This window comes from Salmo trutta, chromosome 8, assembly GCF_901001165.1.
Source record: "Salmo trutta chromosome 8, fSalTru1.1, whole genome shotgun sequence".
NCBI classification, from domain to species: domain Eukaryota; kingdom Metazoa; phylum Chordata; class Actinopteri; order Salmoniformes; family Salmonidae; genus Salmo; species Salmo trutta.
This window is the reverse complement of record NC_042964.1, coordinates 39,239,944-39,251,587: the sequence shown is the minus strand read 5'-3', so window position 1 is coordinate 39,251,587 and position 11,644 is coordinate 39,239,944. Positions and strand designations below refer to the sequence as shown.

At 41.2% G+C, this 11,644-nt stretch overlaps 1 protein-coding gene across 3 annotated transcripts in view; it reads left to right on the top strand.

Moving 5' to 3' along the window:
- The window catches only part of LOC115198873 (muskelin), a 32,275-nt gene extending 21,288 nt beyond the window's left edge, over nt 1-10,987 (top strand). For all 3 annotated transcript variants that reach the window (XM_029761261.1, XM_029761260.1, XM_029761259.1), the window contains exons 13-18: nt 4,859-5,006; nt 6,467-6,581; nt 6,948-7,087; nt 7,406-7,508; nt 7,758-7,812; nt 8,172-10,987. In XM_029761261.1, coding sequence (XP_029617121.1) covers nt 4,859-5,006; nt 6,467-6,581; nt 6,948-7,087; nt 7,406-7,508; nt 7,758-7,812; nt 8,172-8,293 — 683 coding nt within the window. In that variant the 3' untranslated portion in view covers nt 8,294-10,987. The remainder of the gene's footprint in view (nt 1-4,858; nt 5,007-6,466; nt 6,582-6,947; nt 7,088-7,405; nt 7,509-7,757; nt 7,813-8,171) is intronic.
- Nucleotides 10,988-11,644: the final 657 nt, after the last annotated feature.

Here is an 11,644-nt window from a genome sequence, read left to right as displayed (position 1 = left end):
CAACAACTGAGACATAAACTGAACAAGTTCCACAGACATGTGACTAACAGAAATGGAATAATGTGTCCCTGAACAAAAGGGGGGTCAAAATCAAATGTAACAGTCAGTATCTGGTGGCCACCAGCTGCATTAAGTACTGCAGTGCATCTCCTCCTCATGGACTGCACCAGATTTGCCTGTTCTTGCTGTGAGATGTTACCCCACTCTTCTACCAATTGACCTTAATTGCCTACTGTCTGGAAGCTGTTAGTTTCTTAACAACCCTTCCACAGGTGCATGTTCATTAATTGTTTATAGTTCATTGAACAAGCATGGGAAACAGTGTTTAAACCCTTTACAATGAAGATCTGTGAAGTTATTTGGATTTTTACAAAGTATCTTTGAAAGACAGGGTCCTGAAAAATGGACGTTTCTTTTTTTGTTGAGTTTAGTCAAGATGTTGACACGGTTATAAATAACTTAAAAAATTTTTTTTTTATTGAAATAATTATTGTGTCCTTCAAACTTTGCTTTCGTCAAAGAATCCTCCATTTGCAGCAATTACAGCCTTACAGACCTTTGGTGTTCTAGTTGTCAATTTGTTGAGGTAATCTGAAGAGATTTCACCCCATGCTTCCTGAAGCACCTCCCACAAGTTGGGATTGGCTTGATGGGCACTTCTTACGTACCATACAGTCAAGCTGCTCCCACAACAGCTCAATAGGGTTGAGATTCAGTGACTGCCACTTGCATAGTTTGGAGCTGTGCTTTGGTCATTGTCCTGTTGTAGGAGGAAATTGGCTCAAATTAAGCGCCATCCACAGGGTATGGCATGGCGTTGCAAAATGGAGTGATGGCCTTCCTTCAAGATCCCTTTTACCCTGTACATATCTCCCACTTTACCACCACCAAAGCACCCCCAGACCATCACATTGCCTCCACCATGCCTGACAGATACCGTCAAGCACTCCTCCAGCATCTTCATTTTTTTCTGCATCTCATGAATGTTCTTCTTTGTGATCCGGACACCTCAAACTTAGATTTGTCTGTCCATAACACTTTTTTTCCAATCTTCCAGTATCTGTGTTCTTTTGCCCATCTTAATCTTTTTTATTGGACAGTCTGAGATATGGCTTTTTCTTTGCAACTCTGCCTGGAAGGCCAGCATCCCGGAGTCGCCTCTTCACTGTTGACGTTGAGACTGGTGTTTTGCAGGTACTCTTTAATGAAGCTGCCAATTGAGTACTTGTGAGGCGTGTGTTTCTCAAACTAGACCTTCTAATGTACTTGTCCTCTAGCTCAGTTGTGCACTGGGGCCTCCCACTCCTCTTTCTATTCTGGTTAGAGCCAGTTTGCGCTGTTCTGTGAAGGGAGTAGAACAGTGTTGTACCAGATCTTCAGTTTCTTGGCAGTTTCTCACATGGAATAGCCTTCATTTCTCAGAACAAGAATAGACTGATGAGTTTCAGAAGAAAGTTCTTTGTTTCTGGCCATTTTGAGCCTGTAATCGAACCCACAAATGCTCCAGATACTTTTTGTATTTTTTATTGCTACTTTAATGAGAACAACCGTTTTCAGCTGTTCTAACGTAATTGCAAAAGTTATTTTTTTAATGATCAATTAGCCTTTTTAAAATAATAAACTTGGATTCGCTAACACAACTTGCCATTGGAACACAGGAGTGATGGTTGCTGATAATGGGCCTCTGTACGCCTATGTAGATATTCCATAAAGAAATCTGCCGTTTCCAGCTACAATAGTCATTTACAACATTAACAATGTCTACACTGTATTTCTGATCAGTTTTGTTATTTTAATGGACAAAAAATGTGCTTTTCTTTCAAAAACAAGGAAATTTCTAAGTGACCCTAAACTTTTGAACAGTAGTGTCTAAAGCTCTGGAAAGAATTAAGAGACCACTGCAAAATGATCAGTTTCTCTGATTTTACTATTTATAGGTATGGGTTTGGGTAAAATGAACATTTTGTTTTATTCTATAAAGTATTGACATTTATCCCAAATTCCAAATAAAAATATTGTCATTTAGAGCATTTATTTGCAGAAAATGACAACTGGTCAAAATAACAAAATATGCAGTGTTGTCAGACCTCGAATAATGCAAAGAAAACAAGTTCATATTCATTTTTAAACACAATACTAATGTTTTAACTTAGGAAGAGTTCAGAAATCAATATTTGGAATAACCCTGATTTTCAATCACAGCTTTCATGCATCTTGTCCTGCTCTCTTGTTATGCCACTCCTGGCACAAAAATAAATCAGCTCTGCTTTGTTTGATGGTTGTGACCATCCTTCTTGATCACATTCCAGAGGTTTTCAATGGGGTTCGGGTCTGGAGATTGGGCGGGCCATGACAGGGTCTTGATCTGGTGGAGCAAATAAATGCTCTAAATGACAATATTTTTATTTGGGATAAATGTCAATACTTTATAGAATAAAACAAAATGTTCATTTTACCCAAACACATGCATATAAATAGTAAAACTAGAGAAACTGATCATTTTGCAGTTTCTTAATTTTTTCCAGAGCTTTGTGTGTGTTTGTTCACACATACAAATTAAACACCAATGGTATTCACTAAGTTGATCTTTTATATTTAGGATTATGTTTTACAGCTTTGTCATTCAATAGTTTTTGTATAAATCATCTTGTTCATTATTTCATATATTTTACATGTGATAAGGCCACACAGAGGGCCAGAGATGATAAATTACATCCTTGAAAGATACCAATATTCTGGTAGTTTGCTGGTAAACTTAGAACGTTTCCAGTAATGTACACAGTCTGAATGCCAACCAGAGCAAATCGCAACGTTGCACTCCGTTTAGTCGCTATCAGCTGATGCTTTGGTCAGCACCTGTGTGTGTGTGTGTGTGTGTGTGTGTGTGTGTGTGTAGCCTAATCTGTCTCTTTTTTTCCCCTCAAGCTTGTGACTCAGTGATACTACATTTACAGAACTCTCCCCATCACATATATCTTCATCTACCCTTACACTAAAGAATCTAATAGAATCTGTGGTTTCAGATGCAATAGATGGCTGTAGGAGGAGATACCATCTCATGGCTCCTCTATTAAAGTGACATGTGACAGACTTTTCAGTGCAGCTCATTAAAAGGCACAGGGCAGCAGAGAGAGAAAGAGATGCTTGTTGTCTTGAAACAGATTGTCTAAGATCTCTGGATGGGCAGAGCTGGACTGGACTGGCGTGATGATGGCAGAGTATTAATAGGACCTCTGTCTGGGTGCCTCTCGCATCTGTGTCATCCTGCAAGAACGAGAGATGGGGAGGGAGGCAGAAGTAGAGAGGGAGCGAAGAGGCCGAAAGGGAGAGCGAGTAAGAGACAAGGGAGAAACCGAAAGATGCAGAATGAGCAAGCGAGAGCAAAAGAACAGGAGAGATGGAGCGAGAAAGAACAGAATGTATTTTGGCAGGAAGGAAGTAGCAAGCCCAAACAGTGCTCTTGTAATAATTCTCTAATGTTTATCGCTGCCGCAACTGCTCGGCGTTCTGCTCCGGTACCACAGAAACATCTTCCTGTTCATTTCCATTTTAGAACTGTGCTCTAATGAGCTCTATATCTATCCCAAATGGCACCCTATTCCCTATATTGTGTACTATTGACCAGGGCCCATAGCGTTTGGTCAAAAGTAGTGCACTGCATATGTGTTAGGGTGCCATTTGGGACTCACATGGGCCCTGGTCAAAAGTAGTGCACTATATGTGTTAGCTTACATCCCAAATAGCACCCTATGTCTGAAGGGCAGAGCACGGTCTCTGTCCTTCTGGTGTTTTTTTTTCTTCTTGTTCTTCAAATAAACTTCTTTGTTTTGTTGATTCTCTAAAACAGTCTGTACTCTCTACTCAAGTTACACAGGCTGGTTGACCTAGGGGCCTGTTGTTTTATTTATCCAGAAGTTAATGCCTAGCTTAATGTCTTGGAACAGGACCTTGACGCATAATTCATGTTGTGTGCTGTTTGGCAAACTGTCTATGGAGATTGTTTGAGATGGTTCTAATTTTCCTTAAAAGCATATGGTGGGTTCCATAAAAATGTATTCGATCAAGTTGGTAGTACTAAGTGATTTAAAAAATGTCCTCCCAGCACAACACCTCGTCTTTTGTTTTGACACTGTTCTTACTATCATAGCCATGGTAACAACCCACATAGATTTGATACACTATGAAGTCATTGCGAAAGCTTATACTTGCTTCTTACTTACAACTACTGAAACGCGTGACTAATAAGCAGCCGATGACCACAAAGCGGAAGTACTTGTCCTATATGTGTTCCATATTCCGCTATACGTATGAACAGGAGCATACTGTACACTGTGACGTGTCATGACCACAAACGCATCATGTGCAATCAAGGGATTGCTTTAGACAAGCAATGTACGTAAATCTGGGTAAATCAACATGCGTATGGATAGTTGCGTACTGTTTACACTGTGACCGCAAACACATCCTGTTCTGTCAGTAATGCAAATCCGTAGAAAAACAAACATACATTTGCATTGCGTCCTGTTTGTTTCCAGCGAATGTCGTTGCTATGTGCGTTGCTATGTGAGCAGCCTTTTGCTTTCGTAGTCTGTCCCATTTCTCTTAAGTCTTTTAATCTTGGCCTCTGATGGAAAAAATGTGTGATAGTGTTAAATAACCATAGAGCCCAGAATTCTGTGACCAGGAAAAATGCTGAATCCCTGCCATTCTCTCTCTGTGTTATCTCAATGTAACCTGCTATTATCTCTCTCTCTCTGTCTCTGTGTGGGTTATCTCAATGTAACCTGCTATTATCTCTCGGTGTTCTCAGTAGCACCAGTCTCGGTTTTAAACCTCTCTCTGTGTGTTTGTCCCACAGTGCCGATGACGGGCTTCACCCAGAGGGCCACCATAGACCCCGAGCTGAATGAGATCCACGTCCTGTCTGGCCTCAGCAAGGACAAGGACAAACGAGAGGAGAACGTCCGTAACTCCTTCTGGATCTATGACATTGCACGCAACAACTGGTACGAAGCGCACACACACAGTCTTGTATACCTAACCATTTGGGGACACACATTTCAGTCCCATTCACATATTTTCCCTAACCAAATCAAATCAAATTTATTTATATAGCCCTTCGTATATCAGCTGAAATCTCAAAGTGCTGTACAGAAACCCAGCCTAAAACCCCAAACAGCAAGCAATGCATGTGAAAGAAGCACGGTGGCTAGGAAAAACTCCCTAGGAAAAACTCCCTAGAAAGGCCAAAAACCTAGGAAGAAACCTAGAGAGGAACCAGGCTATGAGGGGTGGCCAGTCCTCTTCTGGCTGTGCCGGGTGGATATTATAACAGAACATGGTCAAGATGTTAAAATGTTCATAAATGACCAGCATGGTCAAATAATAATAATCATTGTAGTTGTCGAGGGTGCAACAAGCACGTCCGGTGAACAGGTCAGGGTTCCGTAGCCGTAGGCAGAACAGTTGAAACTGGAGCAGCAGCATGGCCAGGTGGACTGGGGACAGCAAGGAGTCATCATGCCAGGTAGTCCCGAGGCATGGTCCTAGGGCTCAGGTCCTCCGAGAGAAAGAAAGAAAGAAAGAAAGAAAGAGAGAGAGAGAGAATTAGAGAGAGCATATTTAAATTCACACAGGACACCGGATAAGACAAGAGAATACTCCAGATGTAACAGACTGACCCTAGCCACCCGGCACATAAACTACTGCAGCATAAATACTGGAGGCTGAGACAGGGGGGATCAGAACCCTAGCTCCTAACCCTAAAACTAACCCTAGCTCCTAAATTTAATTCTAACCTTAACCCAAAAGCCCCTAGAAATAGCATTTGACCTTGTGGGGACTAAGAAAATGTTTGTTTACTATTCTTGTGGAGACTTCTGGTCCCCACAAGTATAGTTGAACACGCCCACACACCGGCAAACGCACACAATAAGACACTGTGATACAATCGTCAACCAGTAACATAATATTTCAAAGGCTTTCCTGACCTGAAAGTGAGTTTCATAATCTCTCTGCCCTTCAAAAGAGAACTAAATGTTCTTTCAGAGGGTGTGTTTCAGAGCGTGTGTCTGTGTTGTACCTCTGCACCTTCATGGAGAAAGTCTTTGTTCTGGCCTAGCTAATTTGGTCAGTTGAAACGGTGCTTGTGAGAGAACAGGATGTCAGTGCTGCCTGCCGCTGGTTCCGGTACACTGCTTTCTCCAGTCGTTATTTTTACTGAGTGTCCAGTAAATTAAGTCAATGTAACTGCTCAAGCTGTGTGTGTGTTTCTCCGTAGGAGGCTGTCTAGAAGTGTGTTCCAATATTTGCTTCGTGGTGTGTGGGCGCGTTTCCTTTTTAAGGTATAGAAACACAATGGGTGTTCCTCTTCAGGGTTAAGGCTATGTGCGTACTAACTTGTTGTACTGTGTGTGTGTGTGTGTGTGTGTGTGTGTGTGTGCATGCGCACACCCGCGTGCTGCAGGTCGTGTGTGTATAAGAATGACCAGGCGGTGAAGGAGAACCCCAGTAAGGCTCTGCAGGAGGAGGAGCCCTGTCCACGCTTCGCACACCAGCTGGTCTACGACGAAATGCACAAGGTCACACACGCATACGCATGCTTAAAAAATATATTTGACCTTTTATTTAACCAGGTTAGTCTGGTTGAGAACATTTATTTTTCAAGAGAGACCTAAACGAAGACAGCAGCATCAACACATTAGTTTCAGACAGACACATGACATCAACCAGACTAAGATGCAGCATGTCAGTGAAGAACATGGACACACACACACACACACACACACACACACACACTTCTACAAAATGCTACAAGCATAAGGGCACAAAAGTCTAATTAAATACTGTTTCAGGATATCATTATGATCTGAGACCAGCTGCAGTTTTGAGGGTATTGATGGATAATATCTAATATATGCAGTGTTATTTTTCCTCTTTGTGTCCAGGTGCACTACCTGTTTGGAGGGAACCCAGGGAAGTCGTGCTCTCCTAAGATGCGTCTGGATGACTTCTGGTCCCTCAAGCTTTGTCGCCCCTCCAAGGAGTACCTGCTCCGACACTGCAAATATCTAATCAGGAAGTACAGGTACACAACCAGAGAATGGACTATACACCTGGAACTGAACCGTAACCTCTCTGTACCATATAGCAAAACGGTGGATACAAATGTATAGGAGTTATGACAATTCTAGTTTCGGGTTCTGCTTTGACACTGATTCCACCTAGTGGCCATGTCTTGCCATTGTAGGGAAGGGTTTTCTCCTCGCTCATTTTGCAGTCTTTGCAGTGATCTTTTCACCTTGTGTGGTACAGAGTTTCTGTAGGTTAGGCTAAACCATTTCCTCAAGCTCTCTGTAGGTATTCCTGAAGATCTGTCGTGTGTTTGTTTTTTTTTTTTTTTTAGGTTTGAGGAGAAGGCCCAGTCGGAGCCTCTGAATGCTCTAAAGTACCTGCAGAACGACCTCTCTCTGACCGTGGACCACACCAACCCTGACGAGACCAAAGAGGTGAGGGAGGGTTGACTAATGGGGAGAGGGGTACTTGCATGTTGTGCAGTGTTATTTTATTAAACAGCTTTTAGATCAAGTAAACGGATGAAGTGGTTTGAGAATGTAACATTCAAAGCCTGTGTGTTGATGTTCATTGTTTTGATATTATTACCATAGTTACTCAGGAGTGAAATGGCAGTGTATTTGTTGGCGGTGTTGCGTTAGTGTTCAGTGACTGAGGTGTTGTGTTCCGATGTGACTATTCAGTTCCAGCTCCTGCCCTCGGCTCTCTTCAAGTCCAGCTCTGACTTCATCCCTCTGGGTAAGAGCCTGCTGCGTAATCTGCATACTTCACTGGACACACAGTAGATCAAAACCAATGAACGGAAGGATTATTCTCGCCTGCTTTTTTTCCCCCTTCAGCCATTCTTTCTGACGTACTTTCATTTTGATCCTCCCACATGACCTTTTTGAGCGTGTATGTGACCTTTGAGCTCATATGACTTCCTGTGGCGATTGAGCAATTGAAGTTTTCTTCCTCCCACTCTCTCCCCCTTCACCTTCTCTTGTCCTTCTTTCCCGCTCTCTTTATTCCTTTCCATCCCTCTTCCCCTCTCCGATCTTCCCTTCTGTCACACTCCCTCCCACGCTCATCTCTCCCCCTTTCCCTCCTTCTCTCAGGTTTCTCAGACGTGGACCAGACGTATGCCCAGCGCACGCAGCTCTTCGACACGCTCGTCAACTTCTTCCCGGACAGCATGACCCCGCCCAAGGGTAACCTCGTTGACCTCATCACACTCTAGCCCCGCCTCACAACCATACGCCAATAAGACTCTGATTGGCCGGCCCAAAGCCAAACTTCATATTTTTCTACACTTGACCCTTCCAAAGTCAGGGGTGCGCTGCTCGCGGACTGCACTTGTTGACCCCCTCTTTAGGACGTTGGTTCTTCAACAGCGGAACTGAACTAAAAGGGAAAAGGAGGGTCAGACCACTTGCGATTTAAAGGGGTTGATACTGAATGTCACTGTGTGGAAAAAGAAAAAAACACAAACTCCCCCTGGCCTGATGGTCTTTGTTGAATAAACTGATTTAACAGTTTACAATAACCCAGAACTCTGCCAAACATATCTTCTGTGTCAACTCATTTGATTTGTGAGGTTTACATGATGCTTTTACGCGTTGCGTTTGAGTTTGCTTGGCATTAGTAGCCTGTTAGATCAAGGAGGAGTCTCTCTTCCTCTTATTTTCCACTCCGTCTTGCATCCGTCTCTCTCTGACACACACTCAAGCACTCACACAAACCTGCTTGTGAAAGTAGTTGTGTTACTTAATGACACCCTGTCAGCGCGTTGTATGCTGAATATACCTTCAACCAAGTTCATACTTTTTGCTTGCTCTGCCTGTATTATTGGTGCCATATTATATACCCCATATTTATAATTATGACGGCCATGCTGTTACACACTACGTGTCAAAATGTTAATTTTGTTATATAGAAACAATAGAATAATGATCCTGAGACAATATATATGTCAATTAAATCCTCTATCGATGTAAAAAATCAATCATTATGGGTTTGGGGGAAAACATTGTCAAGTTGTCAAAAGCTTGTGATTCTGGTAATGGCTACTGTAGCTTTAGTGTGACTTAACCATGGATGTCAGGGAGGCATGTTGGGAAATGTAGTTTAAGTATGACTGTTATTATTGTAAGAACTACAAAATGATGGTCCTGCTGTATCAGAGGGAGGTTTTTTTATGTACCAACACATATCTATACTCACATGATCTCATTGGCTGGGATGTATCTTCCTTTGACGATGGGAGTTTATTTTATGGGTAAAGGAAGAATGAATGATTGCTTTCATTGAGAGGGAGCCCAGTCTCCCCCTTCAGCTATGGCCTGATTACTGTGTTCTCTCTGTTTCTTATGCAAACAGTGATGACTAGACATTCTTCAATTCTAACCTAAAGAAATACAGAACACTACATTTCATTCTTACTCAGAATAAGGCGATAGGAGCATTCACAAGTGATCTCTAACACCAAGTTATCAAATGGTATCTGTCTTGTGGCTCCATCCAAAGTTTTGATGTACAGGAAATGTTTTTGATTGGTTCATAATCATTATGCTGGAACTGAGGATGCCCTTTGATATAGCTGACGTGTGTGTGTGTGTGTGTGTGTGTGTGTGTGTGTGTGTGTGAGAGAGAGAGAGTCTGTCCGTCAATATGTGTGTTTGTCTCGGATCGCCAGGGTATTTTGTCTAGTCCACCTGTGTAACATAATACAAACATATGCCTCATATTGTTCTTCCATTAATCTCAGTAAGAGATGATTGAAGTGATCCCCTTTCCCCTCCTTCTCAAGAATAGTATCAGCCTAGTCTTCCATTACATTGTGTATGTATTGTCTATATATTTAGCATTTTTCTGAGTCAGCTGTACAGTATGCAGAGTACACTCCAGGCAAAGGCCTATGGAGTCTGTGAAATATCCATCCCCTTTGTTTTGAGATCAATCAACTCCACTATCAGATAACCAGAGATGGAGGGAGGGACTACTTCACATTCAAGGAGACAAACACTTAGTACTTGACTCCTGTCAAGGGTGGTAGAGCCAAACTTTAGAGATACTTTTTCTTGCTAGATCCTTAGAAATCCTTGCTCAAAATCCTAATCAAATTGGCAGATTGTATACTACGTCCCAATAGATTCATTACATCTGGTTTCTTCATACATGCATTTACATGAAGACATCTGATCTTATTGTTAGAAGATAAGTGATTAGATCAGATTTCTCTGTTCGTTTGCACTGATGTCCTCAGTAATCAGTATTAGCTTAATTTGAATCACAATCAAATGTGCGTTTGTGCGTTTGCTGCTTGTGTGCACGGTGCACACACCTGTATGCTTAGTGTGTGACCTTAAAACTAGTTTGTGTGTGCTTGTTTGTGTCTGTTTGTTAATGTATGTCTTCTGCTGCCATCATATTAAGCTTAGTAAATATTAGCTTTCTGATGAACGGAGGTCCAGAGAGAAAGGCGTGTCAAACTTACCATCATAGCTTTGTAATAAAACCCGTTATTTAGGAAGGACTCATTATTTATGGTCATTATCACAGAATAGAAGACTTTTGCAATGTTTGCATTAGTTTCTTTGTCAGAAAAAAAAAATTAAGCTTAAGAAAACATGAAATAAAGAAGCACCTTTGCAAAAAAATATATATATAAACACAATGCCAAATAATTATTTTTGTTATTTTTGGGAGGGGAAGGAAATGATCATTTTCAGATAAATGATGGAATGTTATTTTCTTCATCTGCCTCGTCTTCTCCCCAACTGGGACTCAGGAGTATGTGGGGTACTCTAGAGTGCGTGAATGAGCACTACTCTGTGGATAACGTGAATGTGTAGAGAGCCTATTGTAGAATTGCATTGTATGTAATGTACATAATGAATAAAGATTGTATTTTGTTCAGGTTTTCATAAATAAATGACTCAGGTCTTTGATTTGTTTGTAACCAGTTGGGATGCAACTATACATTTTGTATTTTGATTGTTTCATCAATTTACCATTGGTGGAAAGTTACCAAAAATACAACACCTGTTTGAAATAAGTGTGTTTTTATTGGCAAATATTTATTGGTATAAGAAAACATGGCTGCCCTGGTCATGATAGATGAGGCACAGCTTCCAGTGTGTCAGACCCCCTGTTGTTTGGCTTCATCAGCAAACAAACCATAAATACATACAATAACTGCTAAATACTTTGGTGTAAAAGTTAAAGAAATCTAATACGAGTGAGTGACTGTACACAATAACTAATGACAAACAGTACATAGGAATGTGTAGAATAAGTGGTGGATTGTTTTGGTGTTGGTTGATTTTACAGCTTAAATATGATTGGGAATTATTGTGTCCATGTGAATTATACATGAATTTGAATGCGTTTTGCCAGATAATCACATGGATATTAAAATACATTTCTATTCAGTTGATTTGACAAAAAAGGGTAACAAACAAAAAGGAAAATGTGCAGAGGCCTATGTAACAAGTCATCCCTGGTGTTTAATTAACAACCTTCAACATCAACAAACAATAAAATATCTACAGTTGAAGTCAGAAGTTTACATACACCTTAGCCAAATACA